The sequence below is a fragment of the Leguminivora glycinivorella genome, chromosome 19 (genome assembly GCF_023078275.1).
Source record: "Leguminivora glycinivorella isolate SPB_JAAS2020 chromosome 19, LegGlyc_1.1, whole genome shotgun sequence".
In the NCBI taxonomy this organism is placed as follows: domain Eukaryota; kingdom Metazoa; phylum Arthropoda; class Insecta; order Lepidoptera; family Tortricidae; genus Leguminivora; species Leguminivora glycinivorella.
In genome coordinates, this window is record NC_062989.1 from 2,311,520 (window position 1) to 2,336,640 (window position 25,121).

At 39.0% G+C, this 25,121-nt stretch overlaps 1 protein-coding gene across 1 annotated transcript; it reads right to left on the reverse strand.

Moving 5' to 3' along the window:
- Window positions 1-200: 200 nt before the first annotated feature.
- Window positions 201-7,507, reverse strand: LOC125236615 (uncharacterized protein CG3556). Its single transcript, XM_048143481.1, has 9 exons — window positions 7,372-7,507; window positions 6,012-6,208; window positions 5,664-5,761; window positions 5,106-5,353; window positions 3,060-3,223; window positions 2,502-2,718; window positions 1,837-1,984; window positions 1,044-1,255; window positions 201-459 (listed from the first exon to the last, which is right to left on the reverse strand). The coding sequence occupies exons 1-9, from the start codon at window positions 7,433-7,435 to the stop codon at window positions 398-400; spliced, it is 1,410 nt and encodes a 469-aa protein (XP_047999438.1). The 5' UTR covers window positions 7,436-7,507; the 3' UTR covers window positions 201-397.
- Between the last annotated feature and the right edge of the window lie 17,614 nt (window positions 7,508-25,121).

Consider the following 25,121-nt stretch of genomic DNA (forward strand, 5'->3'; position numbering starts at 1 on the left):
AATATTTAATTCCAATGAGAAAATGTACAATAAATTAAATTATACTTAAACTAGATAAATATTTTTGTAAATTGTATATAAATATGTGAATGTAAAACCTGACAATGTATAATCAATACTGAATAAAGAATATGAATATGAATATGAATATGATGCATGCAACTGCGTCGAAATATTGGGAGCTCGACAAAAATCGAAAAGGTAATCACGTTCTATATCCCGGTCAATATAAGTCTTAAGTCACTTTAAAATTCTGCTCTTACTCTTAAGTAATAATTGCGAACGGAATATCTCATCTGCTAGGTTTGTGCCTCCTTTAAAATACTATTAAGTTTCTAGCAAAGTCCTTCAAGATACCTACGATCTAAGAGCCCCGGTACCGGGTGAAGGAAAAGATTTACAGCTTCTTGTACCAGAAGAGGTAATGCTCCCCGTCCTCTACCAACAGATCGTCGACACCTGGAAGAAAAAAATCCATTTAAATATTACAAAACAAATAAAAAAGTAGATAACTAAGATGAAAAGTCAGATGTGAAGAAGACATAGTTTATTTTCAAGCAGGCATTACAATTTATAAATGTCAAATCTACCCTACTCTACTAACCCCAGAATAGTTAAATCCCTCCTAAGTACGAGGTAGGTATCCCATTTGCGATTTGGTAGGGGATTTAGGTTTCATAGAGGACGCATGACATTCGGTGGGACACATATTTTCAACATCGTTCCGTCCTTACGGAGCATAAAGACAAACGTTTCGAAAAATTGAAGGATCTTAAATTTCGTTCGGGAGTTACTCAGCAATTGGAGCCACAAGTTGGTTGCCAGGCGGGGTAGCCTTGTAAGGGGTTTCTGTCAAACGGTACATCAACTAGTTATAGGGGTTCAGGGGTTCAAGAGTTTGTAAGATACTCATCAACTGTAGCCACAAGCTGGTTAAATTGTCAGGAGAACTGTCCGGGTCAGGAGTCTTAGTTAGACGGTACAGTACTTAATCAGTATGGCACCAAAGGTTCAGGATTTTCAGAGATTTAAAGAATACTCACCAACTGGAGCAACCAGCTGATTGCCAGGCGGGCTGGCCGGATCCGGAATCTCAGTAAGACGGTACAGCAACCAGTAATGGTATCCCATCGGCTCCTCCTTATGCCCGGCGAGAGTGTGGACGTAGTGCCCGTTCGGCCATTCGCTGGCTTCAAACTTGAACTTCGGGTCTTGCTCGGCGGCCATTTGCATTACGTGGTAGAAGGAGATGTTTCTGAAATGAGATGATCATATATTATTTTACATTCCTTGATGAATTCTATGAAGAACAAGGCTCTTTTTATTTTTGTATATGTATTGGAGAACAGATGCCCCTCTAAATATTTATGGAATGCGGTCACACGAATTCACGAACAGACGAATGTATGTAGTGAATATTCTACCATTTCTACCACAATACGTTTCACCTTTCTGACTTAATTGTAAGAGGATGACTGACAATACGTTTCACCTTTCAGATTTAGGGCCAGTTGCATCAAACATTGTTAACAGACACAACATATCATTGTCACACGGTAGAGGTCTATAGATGGAACTTCTCATACAATAAAATTTAGCGAACGTTTTGACGGTGACAGACGGTTTGGTGCAACCGACACTTAATTGTAAGTAATTATTGATCTTGAATTGTAATGGTTGATCTATAGGTTCACATGACTAGACCAGTGTGCGTATCCGAATGCGCTCACTATAATATCTCTTTCATAGCTATCTATCTCTATCGCTCTTGCATATTGGCGCCATTGAGCCAGACTACATTTAAAATGTAATGCCATTCGGCTACGGAGCCAGTACCTTGGAGCCATCATGTACAGCGTGTAGTTTTCGGTGACGTTGGTGCCAAGCCACAGAGTGTAGGTGAAGGATACATTGCGCGCGTCTGACTCGTTGCTCGTGTGCGACAGGTACGACATCTTCAGGCTGCCGTCACCGTTGTTGTTATCTGAAGATACGACACATGTACACGTTAATTAACATGGGCATGGTCATGGACTATGGCGAAAAACATGAGAAAATCAAGGATTTGGAGACATTTGTTTAAGCACCTAAAAATACTCCAGAATCTACTTGGTAGGGTTCATGATAATGTCATCTAAAGCAGCATTCTTCAGCTTTTTTCTGCATTGCGGAGGCTTGATTGCAGCCAATAACGCAGGAGTACATGTCCTTAACTTCCGTAGGGTTTAACCAGTAATTTCATAAATTTACTGAAAGTGTTTGTCATCTAGTGATTGAATAGACAGTGTCCACATACCAAGCGATTCGTTCCGGTTATCCTGCAACTTGTTCCTGCAATGAGGTAGCCGGACTGCTGCCAGGGACGCAGGAATGAGAGCAGCAATAGCAGCAGCAGTGTTGCGGACGTCTCCTCAGCCACCGTCGGCTTGTTACCACTAATTTAGAAGACTAGTGCAGGATATTGTCATTTTGAGCTTGAGAAGAAAGAAGTGTCCACATACCAAGCGATTCGTTGCGGTTGTCCTGCAACTTGTTCCTGCAATGCGGTGGCCGAACAGCCGCCAGGGACGCAGGAGTGAGGGCAGCAACGGCAGCAGCAGTGTCGCGAACATCTCCCCAGCCGCCATCGGCTTGTTGGCGCTCGAGGAGCCATTTGCGAGCTGAGGGGAGGCTCCAGTGCTGGTGCGCTCCTGGTCCACTGTCGGAGTCTTCTAGAGCCTGAAGGGATATTAAGGTTTGTCAGAAAATAATTGACAAACAAAATATTGTTTGTTTATTAAGATCGAAATCGAAAAAAGAGAAATAATAATTATTGCTGCTCAGACAAATGACAAGTTTGCAAACAGAACCATGGTTGGCATAAAATTAGCATCTTAGCAGTATCTTAATTACGGTTGACAAACATTTATAGCTGACTAAGTGGGAGAGCTAAAGGCATTAGGGTTAATAAACTTTGCCCCAGGTAAGATGACCCGTTAATTCTGTTATCTTACAAGGAGCACTGACCACTCAGAGTACCAGGTTTACAGCAACTGCAACATGCGACGTAACGTACTTACTTGTATAGCCAAAGCGGTGGTTGTCAACTGAGTGCCGAAGCCTCCATCAGGGTGCTGCTGCCGCGCCAGGCCAGCCATGGGACGCCGCACGAAGTGCAGCAGGCTGCGGTGGCGGTGGTCTTGCACCACGCAGCGCAGCGCCAGAATCACCATCGAGATCGTATCTGTAATGCAGATGGACACAGATCACTGTATGCGTTTCAAAACGAGAAAATTAATACCGTGTCCAAGTGTGAATCTTCTTTTTAGGTTAGATAAATCCGAACGTCTACGTCTCAAGATTAATGTGTATAATATATTATCAGCTGCAAAACTGCATGGCGAATTTATCAATGAATTCATTCATAATTTCTCCATGCACTTTTGCAGCTGATAGTACCTAAGTAAGTACTTATGTTAAAAAGCCAACTAAATTTTCATTGCGTGCTCGCCTTCATGAAGGATTCTCGATTCATACCAGATAAAGCTACTACGGTAGGCTAAGTAGTCGTCCGTTACTAGCAGTGTTAAGCGACATTAGCGTAGCTTAGCTCAATGAGAATACTCTAGATCTGACAAACATCATTCGGGTCGTCTCTGAAAATTTTACTAAAAGTCAGCAGCCAAAGTAAGTATTCAACATTACTTTTAAATAACATTCTAGAAGAACCAACCGTTGTAATCTACATATTACACAGTATGTAGAAAATGTCTACTTATCGTTATTGTTCATAGCTGATATTTCTGACGGTTGCATAAGGAATATGTAATAGTGCCCGTAACATCAATCAAAATCAAAATCGAATTAGATCGGGGACGGATTTCACCAATTTATTTATTTGCACCACTTTTCCTCGTTGTTTGTCCCCTTATCCAATCAAGACATTCCAGCGAATTATTTCCTTATTTGAAGCGTCTACCCGGAAAATAAGGGGACGATTATTCGTAGTATTTGTAAGACAAAACCAGAGTGACGAAGGAATTTCTTTTGTTTTGTACGAAGTCAAGTGAGAAATGCTGGTACTTTTGATTCATCCAACACAAAGCATTCTCATAATGTTATTGGGAGGCGTTTGATGCCGCATTTATTAATAGATAATATTAAATAAATGAATGCCTATTAATCATCCACTGAAGGAGAAGAGAATCATATACGAAGACCAAGGGCCCATTTCTCTAAACCGAAAGTTACAAGTTACATGCGAAAGTCTCTTTCCAACTTGTCATATTAGACATTGACAACCACTTGTAAATTGTAACTTGTAGCTTCGAGAAATGGGACCCAAGTCATCCGACGTCTTACAGTGAAGTAGCTCCCATGTATTATCCATGTTAAGGAACCAGAGTGTTCACAACGAGTCAACAAAAGTGTTAACAATCTTACCAAAGCTATGATCAGCAATCGCCTAGTACGTCGAGTGCCGACTCTGACATGAGCTGCAAGTGAGCAGGCAGCTATTAAAGTTTCGTAGGTAAAGTCAAAGGCATGTCGATGTTCACGATGGAGTAACGGTGCTACCAAATCTCACCAGTGGAAGGATCGAGGGTATTTGCAAAGAGGATAATAGATCTACAGCTCCGTTCGTGGCCCACAAACTGGTCTCGCCGGAAGATCAGCGCTGACCCCTGGGTCAGCATTTATGCTGAAGCGGGACCATTTCGTGGTAAACTATATATAAATTATTGAATCTGAATCAGATCTTAAGAATGTTACCAAGATCGGCAGCAGCATTAGAAATATTCAGTAGTCGTCTAATATGACGACGTCGAACATGAGCTGCAAATAAGCAGGCGGCCAAAGTCGCGTAAGCAAAGTCGAAGTCATGAGGCGGTTCCCGACGGAGTAACGCCGTGGCTTGCGTGGGCGACGGTCGCGCGATGGTCGCGCGACGGCGATGCGACGCATACGAAATCAAACCTTATCGATATGGAAGTATGAGACGCGACGGCGACGGTCGCGCGACCGTCGCCCACGCAAGACACGGCGTAAGGCTGCAACAAGTTCTCGCCCGTGGAAGGAGCGAGGGTGTTTACTTAAAGGATATAAGTTATTAAATAAAATCTTACCAAGGCTATGATCCGCAGCAGCGTTAGCGATATCCAGCAGCCGCCTAATATGGCGACGCCTCACATGAGCTGCAGATGAACAGGCAGCCAAAGTCGCGTAGGCAAAGTCGAAGTCATGAGGAGGTTCTCGGTGAAGCAAGGCTGCTACAAGGTCTCGTCCGTGGAAGGAACGAGGGTCCTTGCAGAGAGCGCCGAGGGCGAGGGTGTAGGCGGCCAGGCGGGACAGCGGGGGCGGAGACTCGTGGTGCCTGGTGACAACATTAAAGTTTTAGTTTCACATAGTTTGTTTTAGGGGAAACTCGTTTTCACTAAATCAGGATTTCAACGGTCATCTCTCATCTCTTAGTTCCTGGCGTACTCATACGAGTCTACATAAAAAGTTGAGTTTTGAACTCAAAATCAAAGAAAGTTCTGAATTCAAAAGCCCAAAATTTGGACTGGATCCTGCGAGGGTAAAATATGGGAACACTTGTGTCCGAAAAAGAGATTTTAGTAAGTGATTGTTCAGCTTTTGCTCATACAATGTTATTTGTAATTACGTAATAAGTATTAGCTTACTTCGACATCATTAGCAGGATCTCGATCTCCATTTGTTTGGCAGAGAGCTGCATTTCCAATCCCTGCTGCTCTATTTCTTTTCCAGTGTTGTTGGCAAGCTGAAACAATAAATATAAAATATTTACACAGAGTCAAGAATATTCTGGATATTCTGACCCTCAAGTCTCATAAAAAAAAGAAATTGAGCTGCTAGTCTGTGCAGAAAGAGATGTCAAAAAGTATATGGCTCCATCCATACATTCGAAGACTTCTCTTTCCGAACAAACTCTGTAGACCACGCTTTAATCGCGTACTACATAGACGAAGATACCAGGGTAACAGAACTCTGTAAGAGGTCTCAAAACTGACCTGAAGAGTAAGCATGACGTCATGCGTATCATTTCCCCAGCCCCAGTCCGGTTGCCGATGCTGCAGCAGGTACTGCAGGGCCTTCTGGATGGCCTGGCCTTCGTTCAGGGTCTTGGTCTCCCAGGCGACGGTGGTGGTCGCCGCTGTGGTGGTAGTAGTAGGTGGTTTGGTGGTGATGGTGGTTGGTGGTTCGGTTTCTGGAAAAGAAAAGGGATATTTTAGCCTATACCTAGCCAAATATGGTCAAGTTCAAAGCCTAAAACGCTTTAGAACGAATCGCTGCACGATCAAATATCCGATTTCGGAGGAGAAAGGCAGTTGTTAGAGAGGATTTGTTATCGTTAGCCTGTCTGACTTACTCTCGCCAATTCAGATACGAATAAGTGTGAGTGAAATACGATGCAAAATAAAATTACATCGTAATTTTTGTATAAAAGTGTGATTGAATTTCATCTCTAGTCTTATAGTCTACTCGTCATATCTAGTTATCATGCATACAAGAGGTGAAACAGTTTTCTTTCAGCGTCATATTCTTCATATAGCGTTTGGCGTTTGGGCGTCATACCTATAGGGTTTATTTCTTTATGACTCAGTTGAGTCCTAGAGGGGACTTAGGGAGGGGATTAAACACCCTGATCCGGGCTCTTTATTTGTATCGCTAAAGACCCGATCATCAGATAAGGGAGAAACGATACATGAAGGGATCATGTAGGCCTACACACTCGTTCACAGCTTGAAACTCGATAAATGTGTACAGTCACAGTTAAAGCACTAACAGACTACCACACCACACCAAGGCCACCAAAGACATCTCTTAATCGCCCTCACTATGCCTGCGATACACACATGAAATTATAATTACCTACATCTCTTTAAAGCAAAAGTGAATAAATAGGCTATTACTGAATCGGCGATTCGCAAGCGTAGCGTTGGGCTAAGTGTATGGAAAAAGACGCCGCGTTGGCGCGACGTCGACGCGGCGTCTTTGCCATACAGTTGACCCGACACTACGCTCGCGAGATGCTAGATGTGGGGGAGCTCTTAGATTCTGTCGACGAGGGTCAATCGCCGATCAGTCTATAACAAAAAAAATCCCTGTAGCTTGCATAACTGACATGCCAGCCTCATACAAAACACTGCCAGGAATTTGTACGCTGCTGGCATGCCAGTCGGGCAAGCTACAGGCGTGTGTCTCGCAGGCATAACTGGCATGCCAGCCTAATACAAAACACTGCCAGGAATTTTGTACGCTGCTGGCATGCCAGTCGGGCAAGCTACAGGCGAGTGTCTCGCAGGCTATGTCCTTGGTGCGGTGCGAAGTTATGTTAGATAAGTTTGGCGCATGCGATGCGCGACTCACCAGTCTGACCTCGGGCCGCCGACAGTGCCAGCAGAGCGCACAGACTGAACAGGTGACGGGCCATGATGGTTATCTGGAACAACAGAAACGTAAATTAGTTTTTCGAGTACTTATAAAAGTTTTATAAGTCATTATCCTCCTTGCGTTATCCCGGTATTTGCCACGGCTCATGGGAGCCTCGGGTCCGCTTTGACAACTAAGCCCAAGATTTGGCGTAGGCATAGGCACTAGTTTTTACGAAAGCGACTGCCATCTGATCTTCCAACCCGAAGGGTAAACTCGACCTTATTGGAATTCGTCCAGTTTCCTCACTATGTTTTCCTTCACCGAAAAGCGACTGGCAAATATCAAATGACATTTCGCACATAAATTCCGAAAAAGTCATTGGTGCGAGCCGGGGTTGGCACCCGCGACCTCCGGAACTAAAGTCGCACGAACATACCGCTAGGCTACCAGGGTGGCTAGCCGAATGGCACAATCGCTCACGAAACGCTCACGAAACGAAGCGCTAGTAGATATCTATCTCTATCGCGCTTGCGTATTGGCGCGACAGAGCCAGCGGCGTATCGCTTTCGTTTGGCGTCGGAGAAATGCCATTCGGCTACGGGGCCTGCGCTTCTTATAAATGTTTTATAAGTACATAACTACATAAATTCACGCCTGTATTCTCAAACTATTATACTGTAATTCGACTGTACCTGTCATAGACAGGTTGCTAGTCCACATTGAACCAATATATTTCATAGTCGACTTCTAAGACACCCACGACCCACGTGAGGAAAGGAGGTGGTGAGATTCTTAACCCGTTTACTAAAGATTGGAAGCGGCAACGACTGGTACATTGACTGGTACTTTTACTGTATCAAAACACAATAATGTACCTACTGGAGTAGATGGGTATAGGGGTAAGTATGTACATTTATTTTAGGCTGTGGCGCAGTCCCTTCATGAATCAATAAATGACGCTGTTATCCGTAGCTGCCTAAAGGTTTTTAAAACGTTATTTTTACCTAAAAAGCATTTTATTTTTAGACTTAGCCCTAAAAGCATACGTTGCTAAGTGAATATTGAAATTCAAGAGTTTATAGACTAGGAGCTCTATTCTACATGCTCACACTGACGTTTCATATTGGTTCTCCATCGTCGATAAATATACCAACCACTCAAAATTATAGGAGACAAATGTAACAACCAAATCAAAAACTTTTACAGACCGTTTAGTACTAATAAAACAAGTTAGATTTTAAGTTAAAATATGTTTTCAAATAACTACCTGGTTGTACAGTTTAATCTCAAACGAAGACGTGATAAAATCAACATGTCATAGCCATGCGCGGATCCAGGGGGGGGGGTGTCATGAAAAAGACCACGTGACACCCCCCTGGGGCCTGGGCCTTTACCACGTGACCAAACCCCCCCCCCCCTCCACTGGGCACGAAGCTGGATTCACGCTTGGTCATAACATCGACTGTTGATTTAAAATGATGCGATTGACAAGTTAATGTGAGTCGAATAAGACCCCTAAAAGCATAGGATAGGTTGTAAAGTGAATATTGAAATTCACTAAATCGATATCTACACAATTTTACTGTCGAAAAATAAAATGTGTCAAGCATTATCCGTGCCCACTCGAGACAGCTCGCTATTCGCGTTCCAATATTTACCTTCCAACAAAATACGCTTACATTTGGAAGAATATCTTATAATAATAGGATAATAAATTGTATTTTGCAGCGCGTTATGTTTAGTCATCGCTGATAGCCTGGTTTATTTACTGATACATTTGGTGCCGTGCCTGGTAGCACAAGCCTTAGATTACGAGTATCTTGCTTGTCTAGAATTTATATTTTAAATCATTTTTAAATGGTATTTTAATATTTTAGCGCCTGTCATGTTTATTGTTTCTTAGATACCGTAAACGTTTATATTTACAACTTTGCCCTGTCACATAGTTTTGAAAAATATTTTTCCCCTCACTAGCTCGGAAACACGTGTTTTGTCCTTTAATAACAGCGGGTAAAAACGCATTTTATCCACTAGTGGGTAAAGTAATTTGACCTTGAATAACGTCAAATTAACTGCTTTAAAATTGATAAAAGTAGGTGAATCTAGTAATAAAGATGATTTACCACCTGTGGAACTACTAGAAGCAGTGATAAACGCATTTTTTTCGTTGTAGTTTCCTCGCTGTAGTGAGGGGAAAAGTTTTGTGTTACACTCGGGTGCAAATGTATTTTGCCCCCTTTGCCCCCTTGTATAACAAATAACTATTTTCTAAATTTCAAATATCTGTAAAATTCAAATATTGTTTGGAATCACCAGACTTTCACATCAAAGTGATTTCTGTGTTGTTTATAGATGTACAAGTGCCATTGATTTGCCGGGATTGATTGCCAGGATAGGCCTACATAGTCCGATAGGCAACCTAATAACTAATTTATTTATTTATTTAAATTTTTAAATAACGTGCAAGTCTTAGTGGTGAAATAAAACACATTAAAAATTATAGTTTTAATCTTATAAGATTAAAATTAAGACTATAGTTAAAACTATCGAACGAAGTGTCGCTACGTGACAGTAGTAACCAAAGTACCTATAGAAAATAAATAGTTCTTATTTGTTTTACAACGGGGCAAAGTTGTTGTTTTTGCACGTGCCAATATTGACATCCGAGCAAGCGAAAGATTCCAATATTGAAAAACTATTCAAAAAGTGTAATCTTAAGCGTTGCGAGGGTTTCAAGGCACGAAGGTCAAACAAACTTTGCCACCGAGTGAAACACATTTTTTTCACCCCACCAATACGAACAAAATATCGACTTATAAACACATCAAACTAAATGAAACCCATCAATCTATTCAATTATGTATTATTCAAAATCATCGTTTAATTATAGGTAAATTATACCAGTCAGCTCAAGACATCAAAGTTGAAATTTATATGAAATTGCTTTGCACTCTTGTGGATAAAATGCAATTATGCTATCTGTTTTCGAATAGCAATTAAAGTAAGCCTCAATTGTTCGGTAACTATGTATAATATGTATTGGTATTCTCACCACGAAATCCGATTTCAAATCCTGAGACGCTCTGGTACCAATACCTACTAAGTAACTATTAGTAGGTATTACTAGTGCAATGATATTCTAATCTAACATTTATTTATAATTTCTGCAACCGTTTTAATTATTCGAAATTCGATGCACATACTATAGGTACGGAAATAATAAATAATTAAAATATTGTTTGAAAAACTACAAGTCTGTCAAAAACAATTCATAAACATTAAATTATAATAAGTTTCCAACACTTCTGGTGTTTCGAGTGTCCATGGGCGGCAGTGATCGCTTACCATCGGGCGACCTATCTGCTCGTTTGCCTCCTATCCCATAAAAAAAAAGTTTCAGTGTCCCTGTTGTAGGTAGATGCTATGGTTTTCAGTGTATTTAATTTCAGCGTGGATAATAGTGAACTTACTAAGATACAGTCTTACATACGTATGTAAATTTGGATTACTTTAACACACCAGACCAGTAAAAAAATAACCGAGGCACCAGGGAAATCTTATTGAGAGCCGTATGAAAGGTGCCAGGCAATAATGGGCGATGAGTTCCCAGCGCATATTCTAATGGTAACACGAGTTATATTTTTTTGAGAACCAGTCTAGAAGGTTTTATGGTACATATGTAGGACTTGCCTGATTTGGCGTAGGCACTAGTTTTACAAAAGTGACTGCCATCTGACCTTCCAACTCGAAGGGTAACTAGGTCTTATTGGAACTATTGGCTTTATTTCGTGCATGGTAAGTATAAAGGTCCTGTAACAAAAGCAAAAATTAAAGTCGTAGTCGCGCGACCGTCGCCCACGCAAGACACGGCGTGAGTCGCTGAACAAATGTTTGGTCAGTTTAAGGAGGCCTACAGTTTAATTTTTTGCTTTTGTTACAGCCCCCATAAAATCTTCATAAATAGAGGAATCTGAGGAAGTGGGAGAGGAAAGCCGAAGAAGTAGTGGATGGACTGCGTGAGAGATGATGTGGTACGAATGCAAATGAGTCAAATGACTGATGAGATGACGTCCGATAGAGATGTAGGTATGGAAGAAAAAGACATGCTGCGCCAACCCCAACTAATTGGGATAAGGGCACAGTATAATAAAGAGTACTATCGTACAGTATGGCCCCGCTCCCGCTCGCGCTAAAAGTGCCGCCCATCCCCTCTCGGTTACCTCACAGTTACCGCGTGTCAAAAATTCGAACAATTGACCTGTCATATTTCAATCATACAAGCATAGTACGCGTTCACCTACACGAGCTTAGACTATGTGCTAAGGAACGCGCCTCTTTCATATATTTGATCGCCAGTGTCCGAGATGTGATAAGGGCAAGCGAAGGATGAATAAAATCATAATAGGTATACTGAACGGGGCAGAAATTCTTTTGGAATCACAGACCTATAATGAAAGCGGATTGCTCATGAGCGCAATATCACATATGCAAAGTGGCTGTATTAGACATCGCACCGTTCCGATGTGGCCAATTTACATTTTTATACGCGTTAGAGATCTCGCGCGAGAACATTTTTATTATTCAGCGCCTCTTTTTATTAATATCCATTTCGTGGTTCAAAAGATGCGCGCCTCTTGAGAATAATGTGTAGGTACGTATTCTATTTACTTCTTTATTTGATTTGTTGGAGGCTTCTTGACGGGGGCATCACAAATACCAAAAACTGTAAACGAAACTAAAAACAATCTGTGCAAGAATATACATTTACCTATAAATCGTTCGTACAACTTACAATCTTGCTAGCAATGCTGGCTAGGGTTCTAATGCGAAATGTTTATATTTATATGTAGGTATAATGAGCATGTTTATTTATTTATTTAATCAAAAAGTAACACAGCATTACAGTTAACATTAAGGCACTGCGAAACTACAAAATAAGAAACAAGACAGAAGATAAAAAAAGAGACACAAATAATTAAGCATTAGATTTGGGCGACGACGTAACAGCATGGCTCCGTTGCGTCGTCTGACACGGCGTAGGATGTTGTTTTGTTAGAGACGATTCATTCACAGGATTACTACATAAGTGTTACTACTGGGTGAATCCACGTAAAAGTAACGTCAGTCACGACTTCATTGAGTGTTTATTTGAACTACAGCTGCAAATGAAAGGATCTATGCATATATCGGGAAAAGAACACTTAGTTAGAGATAGATTATCACTTAGACTTGTATCGTGAATAAATGGAACGTGTCATAAAACCGTGACTCATGTTACTCTCACCGCGGATTGACCCTACTAACTATGCTAGTACGGTCACGACCTAAGATACACCTGTCGCCTGTTATTCCTAGCAGATATTACCTCCTAGTCCTACGACGCAAGCCTTTTGGCTTTTTTGAGCCTACGTGAGACTACGGGTTTGTGACAGATTATTTATTTCAAAATACTTATTTAACATTCAGAGAAGCGTCCAGATAACAGAAGGTTATTTGTTAGTTAATCCTCGAAACCACAGCTTTGAGATCGCAACACAAAGTAATTCATCTTACGTAAAGAGCATAGTTATTCCAGTTGAACGAGTTTGTTGCTCCAACGAACCATTATACATACGAATTATGAGCAGACACCAGTGGCGACGCGGGAAAATTTTTGTTGGTAACGCCGGAGGGGTTTTTGGGATCTGTTTTGTATGGACTTCTACAGATAGGTACTGCAGAATTTTAGGAAAACCGTTGGGAATCGAGTTGTATCGACGCTACGCCACTGGCAGACACGTCGCCTGATGGTAAGCGATCACTGCCGCCCTAGGACACCCATTTCAGAAGGGTTGGAGGATTGCCGGCCTTGAAGATGGGTGTACGCTCTTTTCTTGAAGATTTTGAAGGTCGTATTGGCCCGGAAAGACCGTAGGCAACAGTTAATTCCACAGTTTAGCTGTGCGAGGCAGGAAGTTTCTGAAGAAACGCACAGTTGAGGACTGCCCGCCATCTAAATGATGGAGATAAAAATGACATTAATTGTAAGGAATAGTCGCAAACTGCGCAGTGATATCATCTTCCAAAGTTCTGAGTAGGCGCTGACACCAAAAAGACGCTGAGAGCGTTAATTTGAAGTTCAACCACTTAGAATTCAAGGTATGTTATGACCAATGTCTAGGCCACATTGCATTGGTTTATTTGAGACGTTTATTTAACCAAAGACAATAGGAGCCGAGCTCGTGAGATCAGTGATGGATGGTCCGAATATCCTTCCGTTTAGACTTGGCGTTTTATTTGCTCGCCCCGATTGTTACAAATCTGGCTATTTGGGGTGATCGTTGACTTGGCGTTGAAATAGCTTTGTAATGTTTAAAGTTTTGAGTGACAAGTTATTTGTCTTATTTTTGTTGTTTTTGTCTAAATTGAAATAATAGGGATGCTTTACGGACGAGGACTTAATTTCTCGTCTACACGCCGCACAGTGCACACACAACGTAAAAAAACATTAATAAATTCCACCCTTTTCGCCCAACATAAAATACCTTAAAAACATTAAAAAAGTGCCTGCGTGCGAGAAGTTAATTTTCTGTCTACTAAAAAAAAAGTACTTATGCTCAAAAGTTCAAAAGAAACAAACTCAGTTTTTTTGCACATCATAAAACTAAATTTATTTTGATGCCTCACCTCAAGTACCAGGGGTGCATATCGGCGAGGAGTTAATTTTCCGTCTGGTGCGCTAATTGCGAGGCGCCCGCGCAGCCACCCGTGTAAACGCCGCTTTACTTCGTTACCGCGCGATGTCGGGTACGGGGAATCTAATCTATTGGATATTTTGATACATTCTGGAGAATTTCTTCATATAGCTACTATATGGTAATTAAAAAAAAAAAAAATATTATGTGTTTGAGATAATATAAAAGGTGCGTATCTGATGTTTGAAAATGATTCCAATTCGATGCAGGTGTTGATAATATGAAATCAAACTGAATAGTCCTCTCAGATGAATCTAATTCTGTAAAATCGAATGTAGGTGTACCTTAGTGGAAAGTGGAACGTTATAAATGAGTATCTACAGTACTACCTCTAATAAGAGTTTTCAATGATTTACGGTTACTTTGATCAGACTTATATTGACCGGCATATAGACCGTGATTATTATACCTTTTTGATTTTTATAAGGTCCCAATATTTCGACGCAGTTGCATGCATCATGATCACAGGATACTGAAGACGGCGCGGCGGGTGGATGTCAAAGTTACGTAGATATATTGGGATCCTGTTATTACAATTAGTAGAATTCCCCAGTTCACGCGTTATGTACCTTACAAACATTCCCCTAAATGAATTGCATGAATTTCCATTCCTTCATGCACCATTAGACCAGTCGAAGTACCAGGGCAACAACACAACAAGGGAGCCATTAATCAAACACAAATCAAACTCGGAGCGGCGCCAGAGGATTTATCTGTGGCTTTACGTATATACAACGTGGTATAAGTACAACTATGAATATCTACAATATGAGCACTGTCTAATCAATATTAAACCAACTATGACGACCGATCGAAGCCGAGCGAAGCTCCGGTCCTGGGTTCGAATTCCGGTAAGGGCATTTATTTGTGTGATGAGCACAGATATTTGTTCCTGAGTCATGGATGTTTTCTACGTATATACTTAAGTATGTAATGTATTATCTATTTAAGTATGTATATCGTCGCTTAGCTTTGCTTAGTTTGGGGCTGAGTGGGTCTGTGTAAGGTGTCCCTTATATTTATTTATATTTAACTTAATTTGCTTTCTGAGTATTAGATTATTAATCGTGAAGTAGTTATACATAATCACATGCGTACAGTATGCCTGTCATTAACACACTTCACCCAAAATGGATTTCCATTTAGATTTGCATCCTGCACACATCTGGGCCAAACGCCAGCGGTCAGAAGATCCAAAAACCCTTAGTTTATATACGCAATTTTCTTGTATATATGCTTACAAACTTTAATAGAAATGCCTTAGGGGATAAAGTAAAACTCATGGTGTTATATTGAATTTTTATACAGTGCACGATGCTTACACCGTTATATGTATTATGTTACAGGGCATTTTCAGAATTTTTATTTTTTGCATATATTTTGTCTGGTCTGTTCTCGAACTGTCAATGGGCTACGAATGTTTTATTTTACACATCTTTTGTAAATAATATGTGTATACAGCGCGTAAACGTAATAAGGGCGATAAATGAAACCAGGCATATAATTCAATATTGTTATCATCAATTAGGAAGTGTTTTTGAGTTACTCTTAATTTTCAGCCCATAATTAATTTTTGAAATATTTCCCAGCAGCAATGTACTATAAACGTGGTTGCGATGACAATCAATGACAACTGTCAACGAGCGTTTAAAGCGAGTGTGTGTTTGCATTACGTTGCGGGCCGAATTAATTTGTATGGATAAAAAAAATATTTCAATTTTAAGTAAAAGTTATCTAATTCCACTTTTTATGTCCCATACTCACCACTGTTGAGAGGTTCGCCCGTATTAGGTGTTTACATCCTGTATAGCATTTTTTTATAAATATCCAGTGCTTTTTCCTTGTATGTAAATAATGTGGTGTGTACAAACTGTACAATTGTACATATTACGTTTTTAGTGTTTTTTTTTTACCGTCGGCGGCCAGATCACCTATAGGCCTATTGGCTACCCGCCCAGCAGATGGTTCATTTTTTTCAAAGTTGTCCTTTACACATTTTTTACGCGATTCATACTAAGAATCGAGAGGTCTTTCGATCCTGATAGGAGAAAAAAAAATGTCCCAAGATTTCCATACATTTCTCAAACCTTCCATTCCGTTACCGCCATACAAAATGTATGAAAAAATGGTAACAGAATGGGAAAAAACCTTGGGACACTTTTTCTCCTATTAGGATTAAAAAAGCTCGCGATTCTGAGGGGAAACCACGTAAAAATTTCCAAATACAAAAAAAAGTGGGGTGGACAACTTTGAAAAAAAAAAAATGGCCCTTACTACACATCTTTTACAAATAATGTGTTTTTTTTTATACTACGTCGGTGGCAAACAAGCATACGGCCCGCCTGATGTAAAGCGGTCACCGTAACCTATGGACGCCTGCAACTCAAACAGTGTCACAAGCGCGTTGCCACCCTATTAGAAACTTGTACACTCCCTTTTGCTGTGTTAAGTACACAGCAAAAAGGAATGTACAAGTTCTAAGGAGGGTTCGGGTTGCCGACGACCCGGTTGGGTTGTGGTGTGTATAAACTGAACATAATATAAAGTTTTTAGTGTTTTATTTACCGTCGGCGGCCCGATCACCTACAGGCCTATTGGCTACGCGATCGCGCCCAACAGATTCGTAAATAAATACTTTCCTCTTTTGACATGGGTCAACGAACGGGCGGCGGTCAAAGGATCCCTTAGCTCTTATACACGCAATTTCCTTATAAAAGGGCTTCACACGCTTTCATACTTCAATGGGCGCTCGGACCTTTGAGGACTGCTTGTTATTTAACATTTAGGCTAATGGACATGGATCTTTTCAGAAAACAACGTATTATATTAGTCATTGATTCGAAGCTACTCGTTTCGAGTACCCACTTTTCCGCACTTGAATCCTAAGTAAGTATAATAAATAATTATATTATCGTATCGTAATAGAGAACTTGACTGCACTTAAAATAAAATATTTTATACATTGCACGAAATAAAGCAATAAATAATTATAAGAAAAACATGGAGAGAAGTTATTTTTAAATTCAATTTATATTTACACTCAGTTCATCCTTACTTGTCCAATCATGTAAACAAACACTGCTGGAAAACATTATCTCACTTTTCTCTGGAATTGCACATTAACCATCACTAAAAATGTTATTACACACTTAAATAAACTCACAAAGTATTGAAATCAATCAAGAAACCCCTGAAAAATATCATTTTTAAAACGATTTTCATCAATAATTGTAATTACGAACGGATGACATCAAAAACTCCTGACATTACGAGGTCTAGATTGTCTATGAGTCGTAATGTTGGAATGACAACTTATCGTTATGAACAATCGATATTAACGTAAATTGTAAGTCAGGTAGAAAGTAACTGAGTTGACCGTCACGTCACTCAACTCGATTTCATATTAATTCCACATTAGCAAGTCGTCAAAGTTCGTTTTGACAGTTCTTAAAAAGAAGCTGATTTGACTAGGAGGCAAGTAGCCTATTATAGACTAATCATTTTTAATTGAATAAGGAATCGTGTTACTTTTAACCTATTTCTATTATTCACCGTTTGTAACATATATTACAATCGTATGGTTTTTTCTGTAAGCATAATATCAAACATTACACGCCCATGATACGGTCAGCGCGATATTACGGACAATGCGTCTGCTCCCGGGACATGTCACACAAACTACACAGATCACTTTAACTACTAGACGGGACCTACAATTTAAATTATGAACGAGTCTCTAACACTGCACATTAGTAAATATTAGATACATTCAAGGTATTAATTAAGTTATTTTTGCAAAAAAATCATTTTTGGCACAATATCGCCAACTGTACCTTTTTTTTCAACAGTCATCTACTGCTCTCCGAGACGTTTCTAAAAACCCCTTACTCGACGGGGATACACGTTTCATAACAGAGTTCCTATGACCACCTTTCTGCTTTATGATGAGATCGGCTGCCCTAAGCAGAAATCAAGTATCTGCTTTTTGCCAAATTTTACAGTAGAGCGAAAAAACGATTTTGTTTTATTTTTCCTGATTATATGCTTATTAATTAATTGATAGCCTTTTAAACAGACGAACTTTATTATACTAGATATCATTAATAGTGTACTATAATTTTTTTTCCAAAATGATTAGCACAATCATTTTAAAATACAAAAACAGCTTTCTGCGTAGAATGCGATAAGAAAATTTTAAAGCTTTTCTACAAGAAAGCAAGTATCTTGAACTGTTTTCATTTAGCTTTGGTAGGCTTGTTATTTTTAACTGTATCTAAAACAAAAACTACATAACGGATTTTCATGCGGTTTTCACCAATAAATAAAATGATTCTGCGGAAAGGTTTTGGTATATAACTTGTTGAGATCTTGTTTGAATTGGTTGAAATATGTCAATTTTTGCTAATCAAGTCGGACAAAATTCTGCTGGCTGAGAGCTTTAATCGAAAACGCTGCCCAAACTGTTTGAGCTGTATCAAAACAATGTATCGCGAAATTGTGTATCTTTCATAGACATACAAAAAAGTCCGTAATAGCATATGTCTATCTTTTAAGGATAAATTACTATAACTGTGATACCCAGGTGCTCAAGTGGGTTTATTGGTAGCATATGGTAATTAATTAATACCAATCTGAATGCTTTAACTATTATTTATTGTAATAAATTGATACACAACAGCTTCACGTTAGTATATCTATCCCAAGAGAGAGAGGGGGGGACGGAGCAGGCGTTTAGTTACCACAATAACCATTTTTATGATAGCCCCGTGCGCAGCCGGGGCGGGCCGCTAGTATATGTATACAATGTATACATTTTAGATAGATGCCTTTAATGTAGTGTATGTCATGCTTGTGTAAATTAGGTTTTAATATAAATGCAATATTGGAGTAATACACGGAAAAGAAGCTCTGGTTGTGTTTGAATGCAAGTTGTCTTAAGATTATAGGTTTAAGAGGTTTATCTGTCACGAAGAGTTCAAAAATACTCCTGAAACTTAATCAAGTACTTACGTTGTAGGAGACTATTTAAATAATAAAAAAACCTCGAAAGCGATTTCCCGTGGAACGCACAATATTAATCAAGTACCTACAGTAGGTAGGTGCCTAAATACTCGAAGACAGAAAAAAATAATGAAAGTTATAGTTTTCCTTAATTATAATAATAGGAAACTTGACTGTAGTTAAAATAAAATATTTTATACCATGCACGAAATAAAGCATCAGAATTATGAGATAAACATGGACATCAGTTATTTTTAAATCCAATTTATATTTAATAAGCCAGGTAGAAATATATGTATAAAGTTACTGAGTTGACCGTGACGTCACTCAATTCAATGTCATATAAATTCCATATTAGCAAGTCTTTCAAATTCGTTTTGACAGTTCTTAAAAAGAAGCTGATTTGACTACGAGGCTAGTAGCCTATTTATCAACTAACCAACATGCAATAATTATGTAATTGTATGTTCGTTATATGTATTTTCGTATTTTGTATAAAAGAAGTTACATATTAAATAAGACAAGTTCCTTGTGCTTTTACTGTTCACATCTGGTTGTTTTTTAATACTAAGACAATTTCTACCCGAAACCCAAATTAATACATGTATTAGTAATTACAAGCTTTTGACATCATAACAAAATGATAGACGCCGAAGTCAAGTAACTTCGCAATGAATATCAATAGTTCTACGCTGAAGTCAAGTAACTTATCAATAAATATCAATATTTCTACGCTGAAGTCAAGTAACTTCGCAATCAATATCAATATTTCAACTCTGAAGTCAAGTAACTTAGCCATCTAATATGAATTGCAAGTATCTTTCGCAAGATACTCGATTTCAAGATAGAAATAGGGTAGATACTTGACTTTAGCGTAGAATACCCCGTTAAAAAAAGATACTTGAATTTTTTAAAGTTCTGTATTTTGAAAAATATACATTATAAAAATTTCAAAAAAATACTAAAAGATGTATTTTGAAAAAATGAATCGAATGATGTAAAAAACCATTTTTTGGAAAATTTTGAGATACTTGATTTCTGCGTAGGGCAGCCGAGATGATCTCCATGATACCATAATATTGCATTGTCACGTGATTTACATATTATGTGTGCAAAATTTCAGCTCATTCGAAAACCGGGAAGTGGGTCAAATTTAGCTTCTACATTTTGACCCAAAGTAACATACTAACAAGGCAAGTTGAATAAAAGCTTACATGCGGAAATGGTGCCAAAAGTATGTACAGTGGGCCAAGAAACTGGTCTGCCAGTTTTGACAAAAGTTTATGTGAGCTCTAACGATCGCTAAGGTTGACTTGACACAATGGCATGACGTAAGTACCTATCATATATAGACAGAGCAATTGTCACTGACGTAATCTTATTGCAATGGGAAATCGACCTTGTTGTCTCATGTCAACTCCTGACGTTCAAACGAACCTCAACCGTAGAGGCAACTGGCCCCGTAGCCGAGTGGCATTTCTCCGACGCCAAACGAAAGCGATACGCCGATGGCTCTGTCGCGCCAATACGCAAGCGCGATAGAGATAGATATCTACTAGCGCTTCGTTTCGTGAGCGTTTCGTGAGCGATTGTGCCATTCGGCTAGCCACCCTGTTGACGCTCCTCCGCTACGACGAAGGCGGCAGGGTCGAAGGCGGAGAGCGTACGCTCGACTCGAACCGTAGAGAGGCCATGCCCCACATGTGATGCCGGGAAGGGGGATCAAGCGTTTCCGATCCTCCTTTTACGATGTGGGTGCCCTGGTCAGGGCTACCGGAGAGCGCAGTGGTGAAGTGAAACGTTCCGAACCCAGTGCGCTCTCACAACGGAAAAGAGGGTGAAACGCCGGAGTGGGTTTAGTGGGTAGGGCCGTTTCTCCCCTTCTCGCCAGGAGAAGGGAAAACAACGGCGAGTCCCACACAGCGTGCGCAACTGAATTCCCATCCCGTCAAAAAAAAAGGGTGGTAAACCACATTTTTGGTCGACTGTACGATTTTATTGCTTACTAGTAACAGCTTGAGGCGGCCTTAGTTGAGTTACAGGCTAAAAAGTATCGAAAGCACACGTCACACATTCGGTCTATATAAGCGACGTAAAAAAAAACAAAAGACGCCCGCTGGCAGCGGCATCCGTAGTAATAGCGGCCAGGCTGTCAGCACGCGCGCAGCACGGAGGTTGATAGTTCCGTCGCCTACACTCATTATAGACCCGACAAGAATTACGAACACGTCTCAAACGTGCATTGACAATTTAATTTCAAATTTTCGACAATGCGCAGCTAAAGTGTTAAATTTGGGTATATCTGACCACACAGGACAAATAATGACTTTTCCTACATCTCTTGGTTTTAAACAGAAACATTGGTTCGTTAAAAGTAGAAACATTAATAAGTATATCGAAATTTTTATTAAGTACATTTCACAGACAAATTTTTCTGAGGTTTTCGAAAAATCGGACTCCAATAGTGCTTATCAGACATTTATAGACTTGTATAAGTTAATATTTGACTTAACAATACCTCTTGAAACCGTTCGTAAGACGTTCAAGAGTAACCCAAACTGGAAAACAAGAGGTATTGTGAAGGCATCTAAAACTAAACGCAAACTGCATTTGTTAACTCAAAGATCCAAAAATATTCAAAACTTGATTAAGTATAAGGCTTATTGTAAACTGTATAAAAAAGTTGTACTACGTGCAAAAATGATTGCGAATGATAAATTTATTCAGAACAGTGAAAATAAATCTAAAGCCTCTTGGGCACTGATTAAACAACATACTTCCTCTTTCGTAAACCCTTTGAAGACAATGATAGAAAAGATAACGGATGATGGAATTACTATATCAAATCCCTCGATGATAGCCAAAACTTTTAACCATTTTTTTCTAAATAAGAATTCGAGTAATGCTTCCATAGATCAATATAAATCTGTATCTCAAACTGTCTGTAAAAGCATTTTCCTAAACCCGGTTGACAGAAATGAACTGCAAAACATTGTAAAATCACTAAGCAATAAAAAAAGCGTTGGTTATGACTCAATTCCAGTGCAAGTAATTAAAGCAAGCGTAGATTTTATTTTAGATCCGTTGATACACATTTTGAACCTAACTCTTGAGACTGGATTTTTTCCTGAAGATTTAAAAAAAGCGCTAATTAAACCTTTATATAAAAAAGGCGAAAAGGATCAAATTAGTAATTATAGACCAATTGCTCTGCTTCCAACTTTTTCGAAAATCTTCGAAAAAGTTATTTACAATAGGTTACTTAGCTTTATAGAAGTAAATAAAATACTTAATCCAAATCAATTCGGATTTCAGAAGGGAAAATCTACTTCACTGGCAACATTCAAAATTTTTATGAACATATGGGATGAGATTAATAACAAGAGACCATGTTTTGCTCTTCTATTGGATTTATCAAAAGCCTTTGATTGCGTGGTACACAATACTGTTTTAAGTCAACTAGAAAATTTAGGAATACGAGGTAACGCATTAAAACTTTTCAAAACATACTTATGTAACCGGAAGCAAGCGACGGTTATCGAATCGTTTAATGATTTAACAAAGTCCATAGAGCAAGAGCAATCTGATTATGAAATTGTCAACGTAGGAGTTCCGCAGGGAAGTGTGTTAGGCCCACTTATTTTTCTAATTTATATAAATGAATTACCCAAAATTGTCAATGAATTATGCGTTCTATTTGCTGATGACGCTACGCTTTTATTTTCAGGATCGCTAACAGACGAGCACTTCGAACAAAGTATTAATAACACTTTAGGAACTGTAGTTCAATGGCTTGAAACATTAAACTTATATGTAAATTTAAACAAAACAAAAATTATTCAGTTTCGAAATTACAAAACCACACCGATGTCTATCGCCGTAAGACAAGGAGCAGTGGCAATAGAACAGGTTGACAGTGCTAAATTTCTAGGAATTACAATAGATTCTCATCTCAATTGGAAATCTCACATAGCAGATTTAAATTGTAAGATTGCAAAAGCAGCTTATGCCTTATCCATACTCTCTGAAACATGTTCAGAGATTGTAGTAAAGAGTGCATACTACGGAAATGTTTACTCGCATCTCACGTATGGTATCATTTATTGGGGTGATTCTGCTGATGTCTTGACTACTTTCAGATTGCAAAAAAGATGCTTACGAAACATGTTTCACTTACACAAACGTCACTCAGTCAGAAATGTTTTCAGGAAAAATCAGATATTGACTTTAACTGGAATCTACATACTTGAGCTATGCCTTTTTGTAAAGCGCAACGGACAGTATTTCACAAAGATGTCCACAATCAATGAAAACTTGCGCACACAATACAAATATAACTATCGTGTTCCAAAGACTAACAATAAAGTAATGGAAAAAAGTGCTTATATTTCAGCAATAAAAGTTTTTAACAAATTGCCAATTGAAATAAAGTCAGCTGACGACAAACAATTTAAAAGTGTTCTCAAAAAGTGGCTTATTGGTAGAGTATTCTACAGCATGAAAGAGTTTGATGCTTACGACAATAGTGCATGCATGTATTAATTAGTTATAGTTTAGTGTAAGGAAATTATATTGTACGTCCGTGATGGATAAACTGTTGGTTCTCAAATTGTAGTATTGTAAATATCTTTGTACACAGTTATACAATAAATCATATCTTATCTTATCTTATCTTATAATTGTGAAATAGGCCACAGGTTCGTGGAAGTCTGTCTATCAAGAGCGAGGTCCTCGCCTACAAGCGCGGAGTCTATGAAAGTTGCTCTATGATGGTCGTTGACCCCGATTGGCGCTACGTTTCACACTTTAGGGCTCCAGGGCTTCAGAGCAATAGTCAACGCAGGGACTTTATGGTTTGGCCGGTGGCTGACCGAAATGGCTACGTAATCAAAATTGCTTGTAATACTTTTGATTACTGAGTGCAATTAACAATACAATACAAATACTAGTAGTAAGTATAAACAACAACGTAAGAGGTAAAGAAACCTACAATAATAAGTGGATTCATTCTATTATGTATGTAGATATGTGTATCTATAAACATTACCCGTTTCTTTTATTTATCGATTTATAAAAAATAAAACCTACTAATGGTATATGGATACTTTTCTGAAAAATATAATATTCAGTACAGATGGTAATTTTTGCCCGCACTAGTGCGTAAAGTGATTCATTTCTTGTCGAAGGTCGAAACTTCAGAGTGCCATCTGTACTGAAAAACGTCGTAATAGGCACGTGCGAAAAGGAAATTCGTAACTCGTGTCGATTTAAAATCCTCCTTTCGGTCGTGTTTGAATTTATCGCCTTTTTGCGCACTTGTATTACATGCCACAAGAATTACTTAACAACAAGTGCTCCATAAAAGAGAGCTTACGGTAATCTCGAGGTAAACTGCGATACAAGAACAATTTAAAAAAACCATAAAAAGTGTCCGCACAGGAAAATGTTAAAGAAACGTTATGGCAGACCGAGATAAAAGAGAGATAAAACCGGGATAAAACCGTGATAAAGGCTGGGAATCAGAAGGAATGGAAAGAAAATATACAAAAAAAATATCCTTATGCTTGCAATAGTTGGGTCATTTTTTTTCAAAGTTGACCACCCCACTTTTTTTTTAGATTTGGAAATTTTTATGTGGTTTCCACTCAGAATCGCGAGCTCTTTCAATCCTAATAGGAGAAAAAAAGTGTCCCAAGGTTTTTTTTCCATTCCGTTACCACTTTTTCATACATTTTGTATGGCGGTAACGGAATGGAGGGTTCGAAAAAATGTATGGAAATCTTGGGACATTTTTTTCTCCTATCAGGATCGAAAGAGCTCTCGATTCTGAATATGAATCGCGTAAAAAATACCCATGTTACAAAAAAGTGGGGTGGACAACTTTGAAAAAAAAAAATGGCCCAGTTGAATGTAACATTGATGACGATTTAGTGTTAATCTGGAGTCAAATATTGGGGCCTAGGAAAAAAACAATGGAGAAAGTAAGGTCAGTGTGGAGAAGACCGTCTA

Excerpts from the sequence above, each read along its gene's own strand:
- LOC125236615 (XM_048143481.1), bottom strand. The coding sequence starts at position 7,435 with ATGGCCCGTCACCTGTTCAGTCTGTGCGCTCTGCTGGCACTGTCGGCG. Across the intron at positions 5,354-5,663 it reads ATCCTGCTAATGATGTCGAA|GCACCACGAGTCTCCGCCCC; the intron begins GTAAGCTAATAC and ends TGTTGTCACCAG. Across the intron at positions 3,224-5,105 it reads TGCTGCGGATCATAGCCTTG|ATACGATCTCGATGGTGATT; the intron begins GTAAGATTTTAT and ends TCTGCATTACAG.